Consider the following 23225-nt stretch of genomic DNA (forward strand, 5'->3'; position numbering starts at 1 on the left):
AGTTTCTATATTTCCACTGTCTATCTTTGTATGAGCAGCCCACATTCTCAACCTCAAGCATCAGATAAGAATGTGCTGAATTCATTATGTCATGTTGCCTACATAGGGTATGCAGTGTTTTTTGCACTATGCAAATGAATGTATATGACAAAGATATTCATATCTTTGTTGCAGTGTACTGAGTTATGCATTCTTAAAAGTCTCCTGTCAGATTATAAATCAGTGTGAGCAGTGCACATTGTTCTGTTACCATGACATCTCAAGAAAAGATTTGACATTCAGTATGCAGTTTCACTTATTTTAATTTAGTTGCTCATTTACATTGATGTCAGTAATCAAAGTACACTTCGCAAGGATTAGACCTCAAGGTCTTCATTAGAATCTTGAAGTCATGTCACATACCGCAGGTGATATTGGCTTGCAGATGTTTATCGTCACAGCTGTAGGTTTTTCGTGAGACATTGTGGTACCTGTCTTACCGCATTTTCCCTTATGTACCTCCTCTGATTGCAAGCATGTGCGCAAGACAAACTTCAACCCCGCAGCTCTCACTGACGACACACCAACCCTATTAGTTCTCTTAAAGTCACTTTTCCATGTCCTCAGTTCTCACAGTGGGACACTTTGAATGCACTCAAGGGCCACATCATAGTCTGGCCGTCAGCTTAGAGTTGCTTACGCACTCAGAGCATGAGTAATATCGTTTCCCCGCGAGTGCACCACCACATCACTACAACGGAATTTCCCATCTCATTTCATATGAAAAAGAGGCAGAGCAAAGAAAGCGCTTGGATCTTCTTATTCACTTGTAAAACATCATATTCTAACCATGTGCAAAACCCCAAACCCACCCCAAGTTATCAGGAAACCTCTGCAGAGAAGTTGTTTTTGTCAGTCAGTAATGTATACCGCTATCTGACACCTTTTTGTGTGTGCTTCTTTGTTCAATTTTTGTCAGGTTCAGCCCTCTGTCCTAAGTATGAATTCTGGAATAGAGATGGCGCAGTATGTGTACCTTGTTCTACATGCAAACAATACCCGAAAACTCCATCATGTGACACATGTGAGTATAATGGATCAAATTTAAGATTATAGGCTTGTTAGACTTGAAGCAGCACTACAAGACTGATAACAGACCGATAGGTGTATGACATCAAAGTACCGCGAGAGCGATTCAAAAGCTCTCTAATAGCTCTCGCGGTACTTTGTTGTAGAACAAGCCTAATAATTGATCTGGTACATTTATACGACAACGATGTACTAAAAACGGAAAACTTTTTTCTTTGTACAGATAACAACGTTATCAAAACTATCCTCGTTCACAGGGATAGTTTTCCGCTCAAACGACTATAAACGCTGTATTACACATGCCAGACAGTAGTTGGCGATGTCACTTTGTAAATAAAGACTACGCGCCTGCGCATATCATATATGCATTCCTTTTACAGAGCACTGGCCTCGCGCATCCACCTTATTTTTAGTTTAGGCCTACTGCACTTTGGTATTCTTCTCAATATTTCCCTGTAGCGGCTAATAAATCAGGAGTCTCGCACATTTGCAGGAAACACCTTATTTCCGCGTTGAAAAATATGGTGGATAGACTAAACACGTAATACGAATGTGTATGCTGTCACCGTTTTCACAGATTCGCGTTTTTTTGCAGTTTACACAGAGATGATAACAGTATCTTTTTCAAAAATTGCCACTTTGAAACCCATTTCAAAAGTTTGCGTTTTCAGGACTTCAAAACACCATTGTTAATGAACGGGCAAAACTGGGTGTGCCTCACAGAGGTGGGACAAAGTCATTGTTATGCAAGTCACAAGTAAGTCTCAAGTCTTTGCCCTCGAGTCCCGAGTCAAGTCGAGTCAAAGATGAGGCAAGTCCCGAGTCGAGTCAAAAGTCAAAGCCAACAAGTCTCAAGTCGAGTCCAAAGTCCTACCATTTTAGTTTCGAGTCATTTCAAGTCCTCTTACCACAGAAATAAAATTTATACAAATCATGTATATCTGTAAGATTTGTATTTATTTAAACCTCTTTTTATAGAATGACATTAATCAAATACAGTAAAAAAACAGAAAATTTAAATTTTCACAAAAAATAGGGGTGCTAGGGGGGCCATGGCAAGTTGGCATGAAAAGTACAGCAAAACAAAATAATTGAATGAATTAAATAACTAAAGTAAACCAAATTAAACCAAAAATAAGCTAAACAATATTCCCATTAGTTAATATTATTATTCAAACTAAGTAAAAACGATTGAGCCTGTTTTGCACTGGGTGGGGGCGAGGCCAACTTCACGCAGTGATTGACAGGGCGGGACGGGCACATGATCGGCTCAGAATGCATTTTCAAATTGCACATTGAATTTTGCTACATTCATTGCGGGACACTTAATGGAAATGCAATCGCAAGTGTCTTACCTGTGACTGTGAGTGTAAATGCAATTAAGAAAAAAATAACATTTAAATTACAATTTTGCTACAGTTTTTGCTTGAACATGTTAATAATTCTGTAATACATTTTAATTTTGCAACTTATAAAGCATTAAAATTATTATTCAATTTACATATTAAAACTAGTGTATGAAATGGCAAATGTAAATTATATAATTGAATTTTCATTTTCATTTTGCACAACACATTGCACAAATGTATGGGAAAATTCAAATTTAAATACAGAAATGCATTGCCATTTTGCATATTACATTTCAAATTGAATATTACACATAAGCTTCCATACAGTTCAGCTTAGTTGTGATTAACCAAAATTACATAAACGACCTCAATGAGGCAGCACACCAGCAACTCTGAAACTGAATAATTGAAAGAGTAAAATTGGAAGGCCTGTTTTTGTCAAATTGCAACTCGTTTTTTGTCGACTACCTTATAATATTTATAGCTGTGACGAGCAGGGCGGGCGAGAGCCGTGAGGGAACGGCGCGAGGCCGGTGACGCGAGTGATAATGAGCATCACCTGCGAGGCGCGCCGGCCTCGAGTCTCTCACGGAGGAGCTCCGGAGGCATAAAAGGAGGAGCGACGTCAGTGAAGGACGAGAGAGGACCAGGCCTGGACTTTATTTTATGTTTTATTATGTTTGTGTGGCCGGCAGACGTCCGCGAGGGTCTGCCGGCATTACTTTCGTTTTGTATTTGTTTAGTTTGGTATTAAACTTTTGTTGAACGTTCGCCGGTTGCCGCCTCCTTCTTCCCACATTTACGAACTACGTTACAATAATAGCCAAACGAAACTATCTTTGGTATCATTTTGCCAACTGGCGCGTTGTTGCTTGTTGCGCTTCAGTGGTTGTCTTGCCTGCTTAGATGCTGTCGAATCAAACCAACGTGGGACTACAGTGATTGGATGTCGTGGCAGCGCGCGTGCTCTCTGCATGCATACAGGTGGTGCACATTTTTTTTTCACAGATGCAAATACACTGAGAGCGGCGCGGCCGTGTGAACATTTTTTTTTCCAGGTTTCCATGGGAAGTAGCAAGTCTTCTCGAGTCAAAAGGCGCAAGTCCAAGTGAAGTCACGAGTCATTGATGTTAAAGTCCAAGTCGAGTTGCAAGTCTTTGTACATTTTGTCGAGTCGAGTCTGAAGTCATCAAATTCATGACTCGAGTCTGACTCGAGTCCAAGTCACATGACTCGAGTCCACACCTCTGGTGCCTCATATCCTGAAAAGTGAAGCTGCTAGCTCTTTGATCGCCCCCCGGTGGCTGGATGCAGTACAGGTCATAAACTTCACCCCATAGACTGTAAGCTTCACCCTCTCCGTGCAAACGAACGGGACTTGAGTCAAAACAAAAAAAATCAATTATGCTTCAAATAAAATTTTGCGAAAGATGGTTTTGGTCATTTAAGGTAGTTGTTATCTCGCTGATATATATTCAATTGTTCGTTTTTGTGATAAGTTTGATTTTAGCTAGCAATTTGATGCTATAGAAACGGGGTGTGACATGACTGACAGTTGTGATTGACAGCTTCTCTGAGGACTGTCGGAGCTTCGAGAGGAGATTGAAGATGTATAACTAACTGTTAATTTCCGATTTCTGTGTTATTTCACACCGACAAAATGAATTGTTCATCAGTAAACTGTACTAACCGACATACAGGATCTGACGGATCACTGAACTTTTTTCGGTAACGTTAAATGTGGGCTTTATAAGCTAATTAATAAATGGTATTAGTTAAGATAACACGCCTAACCTTAGCCATGACGGGAAAAAGCAGGTGATTGTTATCTGGCAGTTTCTATTTATTTTTATGGGTATAAAATAATAATTAGCAGGACAAAACTAATGATAGCCTACCTACTCTAATTAATTATAGAGCACTGTCTACAGCAATCGATCTCCTGTAACGTTAGTTTAACTTTATTTAAAATGGCAGGACCGTTTCTAGTGGCATATTATATTGAGTTTATCTACTGAATTTGCTGTTTCAAAAATATTATTGCTCTAGAAACAGAATAGCCTATTATTTTATAGGTAGAATTTTGAATTGTGTATAATTTATATAGCCTATTTAAATTACAGAAGTTTGATACCGCGACTCCACCTCCGGGCTCCACTGACGATTCCTTCTGCGCGTGCCCAGGCTCCAAACTGACGTTCTTGCATAACATGTCAACGCCCGTTGTCGTACGTTTTACATTCGCGGCGTTGCGTCGTCCATCTTTTTTTACAGTCTATAAAATGCATAAAGGTTTTCCGTTTTTAGTTGAAAATGGCCTCTTGTAAACAGCCCCTGAGTCACGTTCTATCATGTGACAAATGAACGAACGACTCTGACTAGAAGATACTCGGGAGGTGAAAAAAACATTTGTTTCTCATCATTATATTTGGTTGCATTATGATTCCCCTAATTCCTAATCTAATTCCTAATATGATCAAATATTGCATATAAAATGAATTTGGCTATTGAAAATATAGGCCAACATTGAATTAAAATCTGCTCAAGTGATTCAAAGCTCCAATTTGGTAAAATGGTCCATCCTTTCCATCACTACTGAATAAGTTTGAACACTCACGAGAATGCATTTTAAGTGCATGCTTTTGCAATAGGTCAGAGCTAACGTACAGAGGAGTGGTCAGATGACTCAGATTCTTTCTGTATGATCTGAAGTGCTGGAGAACTTCCAGTTACATTGTCCTGTGTTTTTAAGGCCCACCCATAGAGCCTTCGGATTCCTGGAGGGTGGCAGCAATTACCAGTTTGTCTGTCCTGGCAGCAGTAATTGTTTTCGGAGCATTACTCATAGGCGTTCTAGTACATCAATGCAGGTCCAGGAGGACCTTACGGGGTGAGATGTTAACATTACATTCTTTTTTTTAACAACAAAAACACTTTCAGAGCAGGACTCGGGAGCTAACCCAACTTTTTTCTGTCCACAATTCAGAGCCGATTGAAGAGACAACAGGACCCCTTTATCCAGTATAGGTTCTTCAATAGGTAAGAGTTGAAAAATGCAACACATTTTAGTATGCTTTGAAATGCATTAAGGAAATAAATTTTGCTCATATTCAATCTTCTAAATGTTTGCAGCTCAAGGAACTCAAGCTGACAGCATATGAATATGGACTGTTGCTCCAGTGAATTAATGCTCCAGTTGGTGAAACATCAGCTGGTACCTCAACCACAGAGTGTTCTATGAGTAGCCTCTGATTTGTCTAATTTATTACATTAGTAGGCTATGTCATGCATAGCGAATGGTTTTGCACAAAAGCTGCACTGAGACTTTGTTGTGCACTGTGCAAATTGGGTTTGCAAACCTTAGGTGCTAAGTGACATCCTATGGAGAGCATGATAGCATATTTTATATTCCTTTGTTGGAACCCTTAAAATGCTTCAGTGACAGGTCTTGTTACACTGTTTTTGCAGAATTTGGTTTGAGGCCATTAATGTTGCACTTATAGTGCATTGTAGATGCATTTCCACTTGAATATCCATTATTAGATTTGTGATAAACAATATATAACCTGTTTAATATAGTAGAATTAGTCAAAGATGGTTCTTTTTTACACAATTATGCCTCCTAAACAGATTTAGTATGGCACGTAGCCATTTGAATGTATTTGTAATCATCGTTTGTACAGTTAACCGATTTTTATAGTGTTGGAATACTACGCACTGTATAGATGTAGCCTTTTGTACAACAATGTTGACACCGACTGGCTCAGCACAGCAGCCTGTCTATGGCATTGATGAACATTCTGGAGATGTGGGGACACTGAAGACCAGCAAAGACACAGCAGCCGATTACCTGAAAGAGAAGAGTCGCCAGCTGACATTAGCAGATTTTCTAAGAGCCACAGGTGTCGGATTCAGTTTTAATTTTCCAGCCTTTATGCGCATAAGAGATTAGATAGAGCGATATTTACATACTTGTATCTCAAAATACATTTAATCTCTAGTGTCTATGAATTATAGAAATAATTCATCTTAGTAAAACATTACTAAACAAAATCACCTATTTTAGATGAATAGCTAGCAATGGGCATTAAGAAAATGTATATATTTATTTACAATAGATGCTAAGGAGGAAGTAACTTCTTTGACTTCAAGCACATTTAGCAAGAGTAAAGGAGTGAATCTCACCAAACCTGATAAGAACATGAATATTTTGCTTAAAAAAATTGTCGTGTTCTTTGCATTGTTTCCTGGAAAACTAAGCACATTTTACACCCCAATTCCCAAGAAGACTGTACCTCATTGCAAAACACTGCCATGTTTGTCAGAAATCTAGAACATAAACTAGTCCAAAATCTTGATAAACATAAACCTGTGAAGCATGCACGGCGCTGTCACAGTCTTGAGTAAAGTTGGTTGTGTGTATGTGCCTTTACTCATTCACAGTTACTCCACAGACTGCAGAGGAAACTATGTATTTTAATGCAATAAAAAGAGAACTAATGTATTAATGTCGACATTTTCTTTTTCTTAAATGTGTTCTTAAAAGAAGTCTTCACACTAGAACAAACAACTCTGACTCATTTCTTATTTGCATATTCTAAAATAATCATGTAATGCACTGCAAATGCAAGGGATTCAAGTGTTAAAGATAAGGGTAGGCACAAAAAGAAGCCAAATACAGTTATACTGTTTTTATTCAGTTCAAGAAAGTGAGGGCATCAACACCTACAAATAAACATCATCTGCTTATTAAGGTCCCTACTTGAGAAAGAGAAACATTGATCATGTGAACAAAAATAAATAATTTATATTTAAGATATATGCATCTGATTACAAGGAGTCTCAATTGTCAGCATAAGTTTTTTTTTCAAATCTAATAAAGCCATTAATACATGAAGGTTCGCAACTCCTACTGTTAAATAATCAGTAAGCACTGATCTATAGGCTTAAAAGGAAACCATCTTACAAATAATTCTAATCCAAGTAGGTTGGTGATATGAAATGGCACATTGAAATTCAATCTGGCATTAAAGACAGACATAGAAGCCTTGATGCCAGAAGCATCAAGCTAAATGTATATTCTTACATTGCGTCTAGTAAGTTGCGAGACCTGAGCATTTTTAAAAATAAAAAAAAAAAGTTGCAAAATGTTATCTGTGAATTCCTGCCCTAATAGAGCCCGACCGATCATGGATTTTTGGGTTTATTCATTTTTTTTGTGCTCCAATATCTTGTGAAGAATATACTTCCACTTAATAAAACATTTACTAGAAAAGTATGCGCTAAGAAAACTGAAATATTTCAGTTGTTCTTTTAAATACACTGTTGTGAATGCTTTTAAAGAGGTAAAGAGGTATTTCTTAAGTGTTTACAACCATTATCTAAAATACCTACGTACTCAACCAATCTAGCATTTATCACACATTTAATACCATGCATAATGTGTACCACATTTAACAGTAATAAAGACAAGTAGTATGCTTAAGGTATAAATAGTGACTTTTAAATAAATAAATATCTTTGAGATTTTCTACAGGACAGGCCTTAGGGTAGTTTGCCGTTTAACAGCCTTACCAGTATCATTCATTATGAAACTGCAGGAACATCATGTGTACATTGGTCTTAATGAGACGATGAAATGATAACAGCACATCTACCGTGAGCAGTACGATAACCTGAAAAACGGAAGCACTTAATACAAACATAACGAGAAGGATAGCACGTATCCTTTTATCCAGAACACCTTATTCTGTTTCCCCTCCGATTACGGCAAATAATCGGTCGGACTCTTGAAGGCAGCACTGGGTAAGAGGTTGGACAGAAATACTCATCCAATCTCTCTGAGATCTATCATAGTACCATATAATTTGTGCACTGTGTGGGAACACAAAACAAATGAAATAAAATAAACATCTAAAATGGTCTCTGACAGGCACGGTCACTTATTCTAAAATGTCTACAGTATTACTGTCCCTACCAGAGGTAGTATCTTATCAATGCCAGTCTTAAGTGTCCTTTAAAGAACAATATTTAAAAACACAACAGTAAAGGAGGCAAGCCTCGCCGAGATTAGCATCTGTGTGCGACACCATCTGGACAAGCACAGCAGAAAACCTGATGTTGTACGATTATTGGCATTAGGCCTTGGGTGGAGAGAGTCTTTCTCTTGTAATAGAATTTTGTTTTGAAATCTTCCCTTGGAGTGGCAAGACTTAAGTCTGGCCTCAGAGGAAAGGGTCCACACCCAGTCCCATTAATGCGTTATCATCCATATTGAAGGAGGTCTCGTATGTCTGTTGGGTATTCTGATGCATCTTCTGATGATGCCGGAGGTTGGACTTGCTAGAGAAACGCTTGTCGCAAAGGAGGCAAGAGAAGGGCTTCTCTTTGGTGTGGATGCGCCTGTGGCAGATAAGCTGGGTGGAGACCCGGAAGGCCTTGCCACACTCTAGGCACTGATAACGTTTGGGTTCTGTGTGAATGCGTCGGTGATTCTTCAGTGCCATGAGATTGGAGAACTCCTTTTGGCAGACCGAGCAGAAGAAGGAGCCGGTCTTGTGGCTGTTCTTATGGTTGAGCAGTGAACCAGCGTGGCGGTAAGTGCGCCCACAATGCTCACACACATGACTCTTCTCCTCCCTACCGTATTCCTCGCTACTTTCCTGCTGGTCTTGCGGCTCAGGGAATCCGTGCACTTGGCCGAAAGCTGAATCGATCTTAGGAAGGCTCTGAATTCCTATCTGCTGGTCCAGTGTTGAGTCCCAGTCTAAATCCTGCTGCATCTGCATACCTTCCTCATGGTCTGACTGCCCTTGTAAGCTGCCATGGAGTTCCTGGTGCTGATGAAAACTAGCCAGGTTTGGGAAGTTCTGTTGACACATGTTGCAGTAATAGGGGAGTCCCTTACTATGCACCTCCATGTGGCTCTGCATGTGTGAAAACTCACAGAAGGTTTTCCCGCAATCTGGGCAGCAGTGGCGAGCCATTTGAGAGTGGCTCTCTAAATCCAGAGGATCTGTGAATGTTTTGAGGCAGAGAGTGCAGTGCAGGAGGTCAGCAGAATGAGTCTTCTTGTGGTTGAGAAGGGAACCGGCGTGTCTATAAGAGCGTCCGCATTGATCACATCTGTAACAAAAGACAATACTGGCATCAGATACGCACGTCCTGATTTTGCAGAGTTAGACGCATTCCTGGGTAAACATATTTTGTTGATCCTGGAACAACATTCCTGTCCGTAACTTTGATCCTTACCTTATCCCTATCCCTAAACCTAACTTTACCCATAGGTTATTACTAAAATCAGAGGGAAATGATAGGTGAATAACATTGATGTAGAAGCACCTAACCCTGGTTGTAAGCCTAAACTTGACATAAACTGTAAACTTGTCCATCAAATCTGATTGGTTGATTGGAATGTTGTTCCAGGATCGACAGATGTTGATCCAGGAACATGTTGCACTTGGTGAAATCAGGTTCTGCCATCAGATACCATGAAATTATGAAGGACGGAAAAGGATAGGTGTTCAAATAACGTTTAAGAAAAAATGACTCACGTATAGCATTTGTCCACCCCATCTTGATTTACAGTAGAGTTCGGATTTCCGTTTCGGTAACAGCGATGTCTCTTTAGCCCAGACTTTCCCTGGAAGCGTTTGCCACACGTTTGGCAGCTGTAATGAGTTATTCCACGTGCATGGATTTTTTGATGGTTGTACAGGATACTGGAGAGACGGAAAGCTTTACCACAAGTAGGACAGACATACTTTTTCTTCTGCGTGTGAATGCGTGTGTGGTTTCGTAAAGCCATGGGATTGGAAAAGGGCTTGGCACAGAAGGAGCAGGTGAAATGGCCTGTTTTGTGTGTGTTCTTATGGTTCAACAAGCTACCGGCATGACGGTAACTTCGACTGCAAATGTTACACTTGAATGGTCGTTCCTCTTTTTCTAGGGCCGTACTCTCAGTGTCACCATCTACTTTTCCTGGGGGGACAGAATCAGGGACAGTCTCTTTGCAACAGGTGTGTCCTTCAAGTAGTTCCTTATCTGGAAATACAAGACGGCAATGCTTGCATTTTAAATCCTTTTCTTGTTTGTGGCCCCTGACCTTTCCTCTTGCTGCTGCTTTTCTTTTAGTGGTCGAACAAGTGTGGTTGAGTAACTGTTTGTTTCCTCTGAAGGCCTTTCCACATTCTTGGCAACGGTATCTTTTGACGGAAAAGTGTATTCGTAAATGGTTCTTCATTGCTAGCTGGTTGGAGTAAGTGTTGTTGCACAAAGCACAGTAATATTCACCTGTCTTGTGGGAGTTTTTGTGGTTGACCAAGCTTCCTGCATGCCGATAGCTTCTCCCACATTGATCACAGACAAAAGGCCGAGGGTCCCTGGGATCTCCCATATGGCCCTCCTTTTCTTGGCTAGACTGATCACCGTTAGAGGTCTGCCGTTGCTTATGGCGTCTGCTCATTCTCCTTCTGCTGAAATTAAGTGCCTGCATTCCACTCCCTGAGGCATTTCCACTCATCTGCATGAGTGTCTGAATTTGTTTGTTGAGCTCTTCAATCTTAGCCTTGTTTTCCTGATGTACCCTCTGGTGGTTCAATAGTTGTTTATAGATTTTGAATGCTTTCCCACATTCTGTGCAACTATGCCTGGTAGAGAAAGAAAAAAAATCAGATAAACAAGAACTTGGCTGTAAAACAATAGAGATGAGTTGTTATACAAGAACTTTTTGCAAAGCAATCAAATACTGACATTTGAACATTTTAAATACTTACTTTTTAACATCGAAGTGTGTCCTCTGGTGATTCTTGAGGGCCAACAAATTATAAAAACGCTTTTGGCAAACAAAGCAGCGAAACACTCCAGTTTTATGAGATTTCTTATGATTGAGCAATGATCCAGCATGTCTGTACGAACGACCGCATTGGTCACACTTGTACTGTCGTTCTCCATCATGTGGACTCTCCTGTGAAACTTCTTGTTGAAATGCATTTCTAAGAAGCGGTTTCTCCTCACATTTCTCCTCCACTTGTCCATCTCGTTGTCCCGTGCAGTTGTGGTTATTGAGGTGATAAAGATCGCTGCAGCTTATGCCGCATTTCCCACAAATAATACCTTCCATTTCCACTTTTGGTTTGAGCTCATTCTGGTGGTCCGTTACAAACTGTTCTGGCGGATTACCTTCTATATTGCTATGCAAGAGCTGGTGGGCTTGTAGGTCCTGTTTCTTTGTGAAGCTCTCTCCACAAGTACTGCAGATAATCAGGCTGCATTCACTCTGCTGATTTTCACTCTGTTCATCTCTCTTGACCTCCAGAGGTGACACAGATGATGGGCCAGATGCTGAAGGTGCGGCATGAGTTTGAGTGTGGCCTCGGAGATGGCTTCGCAGTGCACGCATGCTAGTATAGTGATTCCCACAAACTGAGCAGTGATACATCTCTCCATCATCCTCTTCTTCACCGTCTTCACACTCAGCATGATCTTCGCTGTCACTCATCTGATTATGAATGTTGTCATGAAAGGTCTGCTGTCTAAAATAAGACTCAGCTGCACTGCCATTGTGTCCCTCAAAACCAATATCCTCACCTGACTGTCCTAAGAAATGTTGATGCTTTGTGTTGTGAAAGTCCATGTGACCAGATGAGTCATTCGTCATGGTCTGATACTGCTGATTCAGGAGAGGACACATGTGTGACTTGATTCCTGCGATATCAGTAAATGTCTTACCACAGTCTGCACACATGTGCCTCTCCATGAGGTGTTCGTCCTGAGGTAGGTGCTCATCTGGGAAGGAATTGTCAAACTGCTCATGAAATTCAGTAGCATTTGTCTCGTTCACATACTCCTCATCAGAATCATGCTGCACAGAGTCTACCAGGTCCTGAGGAAGGCCTAATATTCCACTCACATCTCCCTCATGTGATGGAAAGCAGCCCTGTTGGTTCTCATGTGTTAAGGGCTCTGAGGAAAGCCAGTCACCCTCAGAACTAGCAGGCAACGATGTGGGTCTTCCCTTATGAATCCGAAGGTGGCTCCGCAGAGCCGCCAAATGTGGGTAGCTCTTGCGGCAGATGGAACACTGAAAGATCCCGGTTTGATGCGATCGTTTGTGATTTATAAGACTGCCTGCATGCCTGTAACTTTTGCCACAGATGTGGCACCTGAAGCGGCGATCGGAACTGTCAGCATCTTCAACTTTGATGTTATCAAGACCTTGTGCTGAACAATCAGGGTTGAGGTTCTCTGATGGTAGGGCCATTGGCTGTCCCTGAGCATGTAGAGTCAATGAATTATCATTGAAAGTGTTGGGTAGATACATATGACCATTTTCCATTGGCCCATCTGATTGGTCATAATCAACAACTTTACTGAGTAACGGAGGCAATGGTGGAGTGTCACTAGTGGGGGGATAAGGATTAGTCTCTGGGGAATGAGTAACACTATCATTGTACGAGAAATTGTGCTCCTCTGACAAATTGGTAGGGAGCTCAAAGGACACAGAAGAGGAGTTGTGCAACAGAATATGATTTTGAAAGTCATCATCATTAGCAAAAGTAACCTGACAAAGGTGACAAAAATGTATATTAGCATCACCATTCTGTGGCATAACATGAGGGGCAAGTTCTTGCTTGCAGTCTGTGAGGGCCGCTTTAGAGTTCTGTGCACTGAGACGGCCTCGGGTTTTACTATGGATTCGCTGGTGACTAATAAGGGCAGCAAGATTGTTGAACTGTTTAAAACAGACCGGACACTCAAATAATCCCATTTGGTGAGTTTTCTTATGATTTATGAGGCTGCCATGATGTCTGTATGTCTTATCACATAAATCACATTTAAACGGCCTGTCTCCAGCATCATCTTCCGCTGCCGTGTCACTTTCTGGGGTGGAGTTTGAAATGTGTTCGGACACTGCACCATTACAAAGGCTGCTCATTGGAGCAATATTCAGCTTCATGTCTGGCTGCAAATCGGGCATAATGTCAAAATCCACATCATCTAGTTGCAGCAACTCATCATCTTTATAACCACTTTCAATGTGACTTTTTGCAACATTGTTTGTCCTGACTCGAGACTCTTTATTGCGATGGACCTTTTGATGGGTGACCAGCTGAGTTGCCAGACGAAAAGCCTTTCCGCATTCTGTGCAAGAATATTTCTTTCTGGATGTGTGGATGCGCAGGTGGCTTTTGAGAGCCAATGCATTGGAGAGCTTCCTGGAGCATATATGACACTGAAAAGAGCCAACCTCGTGTGTTTTTCTGTGGTTAGCCAAGCTGCCAGCATGCCTGTAGCCTCGTCCACATTCCTCACATTTGAACTTGCGTTCCTCTTCTGACTGATGAAAAGTGTCCGTATGCTCCAAAAGACTGGGCATGCTTGCACATACTACACCACAATGTTTACACGAAAAGCCTTTGGTCCGGCCTGGCTCTTGCATAGCCATAATGTTATAGTATAATGATAAGAAATGTCAATAAGAGCCAGTTTGAATGAGTGTGAGGGACACACCTGTCCTCACTATTATCAAAATGACTTGTTAGGTGAGGCCTGAATGTGAAGGCAACATTCAAACAATTGGCCAAGAATACATTCTGTTCCATTCCATTGGAAAAATGTCCTTGGGAGGATGATACAAGTGCAGGCACTGGATGGAATCTGTAACAGGAAAATCCATATATATTATTTACTATTAAGTTCACACAAGGCAGTTGCATAACAAAAAAAATCTATAATGTGAAAAAGCGACAAAATCTCATTATATAAAACAAAAAGTTAATTATTAAAACAAAATGTATTATTAAATGTACAATAAAACACTGCACTGATTTATAAGGAAAATTCATGCAAAAATAAAAAAAATATATATCTATTTACAATCACGTTGTTTCAAAATCCATATTATTTACTTTCTTTACCTATGACAGTTTTATCACATTTTAGGCCATCCAATAAAAGTGAATGCTGAATGAAAGTCTCAGTCTACATTCACTTTTAATGGATGGATTAAAAATGCAATAAAAATACATGCTGACTGAAGCTATCATTCTGCCTGACATCTTTTTTAATGCTATAAGGAGAAAGTATTTCCTACAGGTTTGAAGATGCTGTTAGGAGAATGTTTTTCTTCAATTTCATGAGGGTAAGCAAATAAGAGAAATAGGATATCTGCTATGCGAAAACCACGTATGAAATTGTGAAATCCAGTCATTATAATTTACTGTATAATGTATAATGTCAAGCACCTTGGCAAATTGAAATATTATCAACTGAATAAAAACAAACATAAGACTGTATGATAAAGTAAAAGTCAAACCATGCAGTGACTAATAGGACTAGTGCAGGGCTCATAAACTTCGGTCCTGGAGGGCCACACTCCACAGCCATTCAGAGTTTAGGTCCTACCCCTAAAATATAAAAACTCACCTGCCAGTAACTTAATAGTAATCCTGAAGACCTTGATTAGCTTGATTAGCTAGATGTGCTTAATTAGGGTTAGAGCTAAACTCTGCAGGACAATGACCCTCCAGGACAAGAGTTGAAGAGCCCTTGAGCCCTAGTGTTTCTGCTTAAACCGCAAAGAGACTGCTATTTAAATATGAAGTGTGAATGAGATGCACAATTTCATCTACACATACTAAAAGGAAAATATGACAGAATTTAATTTCCACAGTTTTGATGATAAATTTGAATTAAATAATAAAAACACAGAATCCAGAAAAATAAAATAAAATTGAATTTTTAAAAATTAAGTTAAACTTTTAATTATTAAATTGTAAAAGTTATAAATGGAAAACAATTAAACCACAGAACTTGGGACAAAATAAAATGGGCTCCAAGTACATAATGACTTTTAATTTCAGGGTGAATTGCTCCTTTAATAAACAAATATTATATTATTCATTTATAAGATGTGTTTATTAAGCATAAAACAGGCAAAAACACCAGATTTTTTATACAAACAACAATTAAATCAACTTGGGACGTTATATAAAAACAAAGTACATGCAGGGATTTCTATTTCCATTAAAGCCTATATACCATCCATCATGAATCGCTTAGTTAGTCGATAATTCTATTTTTTATTCTAATATTAGGTCTAATTATAAAATATAACATCATTCCACAAAATATCGTGGCATATCAGTCGGTATCCGACAGCATGAAGGATCAACTGACGGGCTCCAGCAGTTAGATGTCAGGCTGCATCACACAATGGAGCTCTATTGACACACTTCACATTAGCTTAACAGCTACACAATCACAGTTTTGACAGTGTATCAATCAGTTGTTGTAATAGTCCTCTAGTAGTGGTCTAATTTAATACAGCAGTCAAAACGCTGAGATAAGCGGAATAAAATATATTTTTGGGAGAGGCAGTAGCATCCCATACCATTGCGAGCTTATTAGCAATTGGCGGCTAGTAACTGCGGCTAAATCTAGCTAACTGATACTGCAAAAAAATGACATTAGGAGTATACATACTGAATGTTGAGGTCTCCCTTTGTGGTGTTGGTACATGTAATGCTGGCACTCCGTCCACTTTATTTTAGTTTCAGGACGGGCGTGTTCGTCCCCCCTTTTCTACCAATTGTCTTTTCCCCATCCCACTCTCGACTCACTTCCTGCTTTTGTTGCTAGGGAACAGGAAATGTGCATCAGTAAAAAAAGTCCGTATGTTTTCCTCTTAAGAGCCGTTTTTAAATAGTAAAACAATGCTTATTATATTATTTCTACCCCCTTCCACCATTTCGTATTGGAATCATTTATTTAATAGCATGAACAAAAAACAAGTTTAGTCACAAAGCTTCAGCTTACTTACACCAATGACTAAGAATGTTTTATTTTTGTGATATATAAATCCAAACACAGCTCCTCATGAAACATTATGATATAATAAAATATTAAAGATATACAACATCAGCTATCATAACTTCTAAATTTGTTCTACCCTTAACATGAGCATTTCCTTTCCGTGTGTTCATTCTTCAATATTGTCATTAATGTTAATGACAAATAGACTGTTTGGCAACTCTTAGAATAAAGTTATTGTAAAAAAAAAAAAAAATGTTTAACAAGTATAACCACGTTATTAGAACAATATTATTGTTGTTTTTCATCCAATTCACATTTTTGTTATGTAACTTTATGCACAAATCAACTGAACATCCACGTACATTGAAGTGAGCATGCATAATTTCCCCTCCCACAGGCTCTCTCTCCACCCCACTCTATCCTACTTACCATGCACTGTAGTCCGCAGAAACTCTTCATACCAAAACAGCAGAGAGATGAATGCGTTTTAGTTAAAAAATTCAGATAATTTTGTAGACATTCCCCAGGTAACGTAGTGAGTAAGGAAGTCATGAATGCTCACATCTCCGCGTTCGCAGGATAATTTCGTCGTGGTCCTAAAGCCGCCGTCCTTCTCCTGAGATTGAACGATTTGCAGTTCATTGTCAAAGATACAACCATCTCTCCTGATAGCACAAAAGGTACGTAACGTAAACCATATTTTAGGAATACTACGCAAGATATAAACGCATATTGTTAAAAATGCAGTGATTATGATGAAGTGACAGAAGCCTACGACTGCAAATTGCTTCGCATCTTCAGCGGTCCTAAAGCCAGCCATTTTGTGTTATAGTGCATGCTGAAATAGTAGTTGTATGCGTTAAAGACATTGATATTAGCTCTTTAAATTGCCGCTGAGTTGCATTTGCATTGCTTCGATTTGGTCATGGTCGTTTAATTTCTGTTATCACCTAAATGTAATTCAGTTTTGTACATAAGGAGCCCAGATGGCAACTTCCTATGAGAACAAGAGCGTCTTTCCTAATTGTCCCTGAGGTCCTAATGCCGGCCATTTTGTGCTTCCTTCCCCATTCTTTATATAGTATTTACTATGGTAACTATAGCAAAAAAGGCTACATAGTAGTTTTATACTATTTATATACTCTTGTTATATCTGTATACTAAATACTACATGCTAGTTACAACAGTAATTGTTCTTACAATATGTTAACTTGTCACTTGCCACCATTGTCATAAAAAATTTAAGAAAAATCACAGGGGGTAATGCATTTATTTTTTTATAATAAAATTATCAGTAAGTGTATTGACCATGATATTTTGACAGAAACTGATTATCTTGGTAAATGTATTTAATAGATTACTTACCTTAAACTTCAAATCACTTTTCTTTCAGTCAATTACCAAGTGCAATGGTAAAGTTTAAAAAAAGAAGAGCATATTATTAATAATTAATTTATTTTCTCTGTATATTCCTTTTGCATATTGTTTGTTATTGTTGATAGAAGTATGTTGTCCTGTAATGACTAATGTTAAAACACATTTTTATGTGATGTATGTTGAAGCTTGTTCCTTAAAGGAACACGCCACTATTTTTGAAAATAGCTTAGCATAGTTCATTGAATCTGATTAGACCGTTAGCATCTCGCTCAAAAATGACCAAAGAGTTTCGATATTTTTCCTATTTAAAACTTGACTCTTACATCGTGTACTAAGGCCGACGGAAAACGAAAAGTTGCGATTTTCTAGGCCGATATGGCTAGAAACTATACTCTCATTTCGGCGTAATAATCAAGGAACTTCGTACCATGGGTGAGTCCAGCCACTACCCGATTTGCCGGCTGCAACTCTGCAACTACACAAACTTAGTGCCGGTCACGTTGGAAGTTACCTAGCTGAGGACTATTTCAGGCGCTGCGTAATATCATTGCGCCTGCTGCACCCATGGTACGGAATGAGAGTATAGTTTCTAGCCATATCGGCAACTTTTCATTTTCCGTCGGTCTCAGTACACGATGTAACTACAGAAGAGTCAAGTTTTAAATAGGAAAAATATGGAAACTCTTTGGTCATTTTTGAGCGAGATGCTAACAGTCTAATCAGATTCAATGAACTATGCTAAGCTATGCTAAAAGTGGTACTGCCAGACTCGGAGATCGACTGAATGGATTCGAAAACGGTAAAACTCAACCAATAGTGGCATGTTCCTTTAAAAGAAAATAATAAAAAAGTTGGGAAAATGGAACATGTAACAACAAAGAATACAAGTTATAATAAATAAAATCATCTATCAAACTCTAAATTCAAATATAAATTCAAGGCACTCATGTATTTTGTCGTTCTCCCCAGCATTGTCAGGATGGCTTCACCCCAACCAGGTAGCCCACCAACTGCAGAGCAGTATACACCACCACCTTCTGAGACAGAGCCCAACAAAGAACAAGACAACTCATCAGAACAGCCTACGAGAAGAAGAGGCAAAGGGAGACAGCCAAAAACTCTGCACACTTTTAAATGCTCAACCTGTCAGGAGGTCTTTACCAGCCCTTCAGCTCTACAGAGCCACAAGCTGTCAGCACATGGTAAAGACAAACAGCAGCAGTACACCTGCGGTAAGTGCACCAAGACGTTCTCCAGCCGAGCACAGCTTTCCAAGCATCAGCGTTCCCACTCTGCTCAGCGTCCGTTCCAGTGCCCACAGTGCCATAAGGCTTATAAGACTCATACAGAGTTACGCAACCACAGCCGTTCACACACAGGAGAGAAACCATTTGTTTGTTTTGACTGTGGCAAGGCATTTATGCAGGCCATTTGCCTGCGTATCCACATGACGCAACACAGCGGCGAGAGGCCCCACTCTTGCCCTCACTGCTCTAAGAGTTATCCCACATTATCAAAACTCAAAGTGCACCAACGATCACACACTGGGGAGAAGCCTTACTTTTGTTCCGAGTGCGGGAAGAGTTTTGCCGACCCTTCAGTGTACCGCAAGCATCGGCGTAATCACCAAGGCCACCGGCCATATGTTTGCAGCGACTGTGGTAAATCGTACACCGAGCTGAAGGACTTGAAAAACCATCAGCGCTCGCACACGGGCGAAAAGCCTTACCTGTGCTCTGACTGCGGCAAAGCCTTCTCCCGGTCGTCCTCTTTGGCATGCCACTTGCGAATCCACTCCAAGAGCAAGCCGTACCAGTGTGAGCAGTGCGGCAAAGGTTTTACTCAGCTGTCTTCGTACCAGTCCCACCTTCGCACCCACTCTGGCGAAAAACCCTTCTTGTGTCCACAGTGCGGCAAGATGTTCTCAGATCCCTCTAGCTTCCGCCGACACCAACGGGCGCATCAAGGATTCAAGCCGTACCCTTGTGATAAGTGCACTAAGAGGTTTCGGCAGCCGGCGGACCTTGCGGTGCATCAGCGTGTGCACTCCGGTCAGCGGCCCTACAAATGCCAACGTTGCGATAAAGCATTCGTCGCTTCTTGGGACCTGCGGCGCCACATGCTAGTGCACTCCGGGCTGCGGCCTTTTTCTTGCACTGAGTGTGGCAAGTCGTTTACGGAGCGTTCCAGTCTGAACAAACACAGAAGGGTGCATTCAGGGGAGCGTCCTTACAAATGCCAGCTGTGCTTCAAGTCGTTTGTTGTGTCATCAAGTTTGCGCAAGCATGAGAGGACGCACTTATCCGAGAGGCCGTTACAGGTCCAGGCCACTCCTGAACCGGCTCAAATGTTTCCCACCACCCTTCCCCAATTCTCCTGCTCTCACTGTGATATGATATTCGGGACGTGGGAGGAAGTGCAGGCCCATACCAGCCTTCACACTATCTCTCCACCGTCTGATTCTACAGTTTCAGCTTTACCTATCAGTCCTTACGTTTGTGTGACCTGCCAGGCAGAGTTTGTTCAGCTGGCTGATATGCAGGCACACGAGAAACTGCACCCCAAGCCACGACCCCACGTTTGTGACCAGTGCGGTAAGGGTTTTCTGAATAAAGCCGGGCTTCGCAAACACCAGCGCATCCATTCAACCAGTCGGCCGCATTGCTGCGCTGTTTGCGGAAAGGCTTTTCTTTTTGCCGCCTACCTACGCAAACACTTGCGCACCCACCGTGACACAGATTCGTCATCTTCCATGCCTCAGACTGACATAGTGCACAGCCAACCCCTGCCATCCCCACCAAGTGCCGCGTCACCGTCGGAATCCGAGCCCACCGCTATTTCCCTGACTGTCCCAGTCACTGTGCCGGTGTCTGCATTTCAGACAATGCCAGCCCATGTATATATAGACAAGGAAGAGGGGCTCTGAGCTTATTGCTGACTCGGTGCTTATTGCTGAGCTTATTGTTGTCGGCTGCTTTGAACTCCTGAACAATGTTCACATTTTTGTTACTGCTGTTCTATAATTACACAACAAAGAGAATCTTGCAAAAAGCCTACATTTTTAAATAAGATTAAATGCATTAGTGCATTAATAATGCCTTTAATTTGCCTTGATATTGTAGGAAAATGTATTTATCTTTAGATTTGTGCCAAGATTGCTAAAATGATTTTTATTTTTAAGGTATATCTGAATCAAAGTGTCAGTTCATGTTGCTCTTCAGAAACATAATCACAGATGTCATACACTTGAAATCAGTGTAATATTTGAATGCTGATTTTAATCATAAGACCAATGTCTTATTTATATCAATAAATTTTTCTCCATAAACTGACTACTAAAGTTTATTGTTTTTTATTTTTCTTAAGTTTAAACAGCTTGTATTGTTTTTAAAGCAATAAGCCGGTGTATGTGGTGGTAAATATGACAGTGATTACTTCTTGGACATGCTATAATGCTCTTATGCTATAAAGTTAAACAATATCGCCTCTTGTTCTTTATCCGTACCCCCATTATTTTATTTTATGGATTTTTGGCTGTTTGGTGTATTGTGATATTCATGATATTTATAAATGGTTTCATTTACAATATTAGTCACAAGTTTGGACACACTTGACTTAATCAAGTTTTGATTCCTATGATATTAAAAATGTTTGTTGACAAATATTAGTACTCAGATATGTCTTTCTATACAAAATTTTCTTTAAAAAAAAAAAAAAAATTATTTATTGTAATTTATTTATTTATTTTTTTTAATAAATGGATGAGTAGGCATGGATGATGAAAGAAACCAGCCAACAAGTTCCAGTTTCATAGGTTTGATGACTTTGATTATACTGTTTATATAAATTGTGGAAATAAGTTATTAAACTATTATTATTTATAATTAGTAGGTGTGTCAAAAATGTTAACCGGTGGTGATGAATGCCCTTGTATTCAAATTTTAACATTTAAACTGTGCTTAAATATTATAGTTCAAGACAAAAACTTGCATTTGATATCTTAGGCCCTAACCCTAAGTGAAGAAAAAAAAAAAAGCTAAGAAAAGACCTATGTGTGAGAAACCATTTTTGATGACACATACAGTTTAGCAGGCTATATATTTAGTGAAGCTCAAAAATGACAACAACTTCAGCATTGGACAAACACCACATTCCCTCTAAAAAAAAAAGGTACGTTTGGTTTATGTTCTTTAAAATAAAATTCCACACTGCTGTTTTGAAATCATGTTTAATGTATCACACAATGTACCAAATAGTGTATTTTTAATATAACTAGTTTTATATAAATTGTAATTGTCTAGTTTTATACATTTATATAAATTGTCCCTTTTTTTTTTTTATATGTGCACAGATACATTCTGATTTGTGTAAAAAAGAAGAATCCACCCTAGAGAGCGATGGCAGCAATAGTTACCGGGCTCATCCCAATCCTCCGTACTGCGGTGGACTCCACCGCCACCTATAAAGGTCGCACCATGTGGTTCGGCTTGCTCTGCATCCGCCTAGTGACCATCTTTCTGGCTCAGTTTCCATGGAAAAGCCTAAATGATGATTTCATCTGTAACAACAGCTCACAGTTCTGCATTAAAGCTTGCTTTAATGAACACTTTGACCGTTCTATAGTGATGGCATGGCATTTCCTCTTCATCCTTCTTGTGCTCTCGGTCCTTCTCATGGAGCTTTTTTCTTCCCATCTTCGATCTTCATTCCAGAAGAAGAAAGAGAAAGAAATGGAATCTGAAAGCGAGCAGGGAGCTGTCATTGATCCCACCATGACTGTTGGTGGTAGGCTGATGATAGACCTCCACAAGAGCAAAAGCAGTCTGGTGGTGTACCTGTTCAGCTTGATGCTGCGGATTGTAGTGGAGATTATGTTCGTGTATGTCTTGCTGTTCTGGGTTCTGCCTAAATTGGATAAGTCGGTTTATGTTTGTGAGTTAAGTTTTAAAGGATGTTCAGTACAGCAGTGTGTGGTCCGAGGAGCAGCAGAAAAGACAATGTCTGTCTATGCACTGCTGTTTATATCTGCCCTGGTTATTATTACAAGCAGTGGGTTTTTTTTCTACTCAATAGTCCACTATCTCTGAAATGGTTAACAAAAGGTTCTTGGTGAACACAAGCATATTAGCATTAATGCAACTTCAGTTTTTTTATTTATTTCTGAAATGCTTCATTATGGCTTACTGTGCCCAATATTGTAATTAATATTATTGTATTTTTTTCCACTTTATATTAAGTGTATTTAACTACTATGTACTAACATTTAAATTAATAATTTGTTACAGTGTACTTATTGTGTATATACATGATTTTACATTGTATTTGTATTTTAAAAATACCTGCATGTAATTACAGCTGTAATTAATTTCTGTGGTTAATTACATCGATAATTACACTATTGACCCTTCTCTTAAATCTACCCACACCACCAGCAAATATCAGCTAATGTTTTTATTATACTTATTTTTTGATGTAAGTACAAAGTAGTTAGGCACCTAATATAAAGTGTAACCGTATCTTTATTTAATGTAATTGAATTGTAATTTTTCAAAAACTTTGCATATATATATATATATATATATATATATATATATATATATATATATATATATATAT

General features: G+C 39.5%; 3 protein-coding genes across 3 annotated transcripts; 2 read left to right on the forward strand and 1 right to left on the reverse strand.

The window, feature by feature from the left end:
- Positions 1 to 7093: 7093 nt before the first annotated feature.
- Positions 7094 to 16801, reverse strand: znf646 (zinc finger protein 646). The gene is made up of 5 exons (XM_048171605.1): positions 16662 to 16801; positions 15903 to 16054; positions 11192 to 14075; positions 9971 to 11065; positions 7094 to 9542 (listed from the first exon to the last, which is right to left on the reverse strand). The coding sequence occupies exons 3-5, from the start codon at positions 13861 to 13863 to the stop codon at positions 8642 to 8644; spliced, it is 4668 nt and encodes a 1555-aa protein (XP_048027562.1). The 5' UTR covers positions 13864 to 14075; positions 15903 to 16054; positions 16662 to 16801; the 3' UTR covers positions 7094 to 8641.
- On the forward strand, positions 16774 to 20941 carry znf668 (zinc finger protein 668). Its single transcript, XM_048171613.1, has 2 exons — positions 16774 to 16912; positions 18579 to 20941. Exon 2 carries the CDS (start codon positions 18589 to 18591, stop codon positions 20533 to 20535), a length of 1947 nt encoding a protein of 648 aa, XP_048027570.1. The 5' UTR covers positions 16774 to 16912; positions 18579 to 18588; the 3' UTR covers positions 20536 to 20941.
- Positions 20942 to 21079: 138 nt separating this feature from the next.
- Positions 21080 to 23118, forward strand: gjz1 (gap junction protein zeta 1). Its single transcript, XM_048171616.1, has 2 exons — positions 21080 to 21779; positions 21961 to 23118. The coding sequence occupies exon 2, from the start codon at positions 22007 to 22009 to the stop codon at positions 22694 to 22696; it is 690 nt and encodes a 229-aa protein (XP_048027573.1). The 5' UTR covers positions 21080 to 21779; positions 21961 to 22006; the 3' UTR covers positions 22697 to 23118.
- The last annotated feature ends 107 nt before the right edge of the window (positions 23119 to 23225 follow it).

Source organism: Megalobrama amblycephala, linkage group LG20, assembly GCF_018812025.1.
Source record: "Megalobrama amblycephala isolate DHTTF-2021 linkage group LG20, ASM1881202v1, whole genome shotgun sequence".
In the NCBI taxonomy this organism is placed as follows: Eukaryota; Metazoa; Chordata; class Actinopteri; order Cypriniformes; family Xenocyprididae; genus Megalobrama; species Megalobrama amblycephala.

What these genes read in the sequence shown, in the direction of transcription:
- znf646 (XM_048171605.1), bottom strand. Translation starts at nt 13,863, where the DNA reads ATGGCTATGCAAGAGCCAGGCCGGACCAAAGGCTTTTCGTGTAAACAT. An exon ending in ACACACTTCGATGTTAAAAA is followed by an intron (nt 11,066 to 11,191) that starts GTAAGTATTTAA and finishes TTTCTCTACCAG; the next exon opens with GCATAGTTGCACAGAATGTG. An exon ending in GGGGTGGACAAATGCTATAC is followed by an intron (nt 9,543 to 9,970) that starts GTGAGTCATTTT and finishes CTTTTGTTACAG; the next exon opens with ATGTGATCAATGCGGACGCT.
- gjz1 (XM_048171616.1), top strand. Translation starts at nt 22,007, where the DNA reads ATGGCAGCAATAGTTACCGGGCTCATCCCAATCCTCCGTACTGCGGTG.
- znf668 (XM_048171613.1), top strand. Translation starts at nt 18,589, where the DNA reads ATGGCTTCACCCCAACCAGGTAGCCCACCAACTGCAGAGCAGTATACA.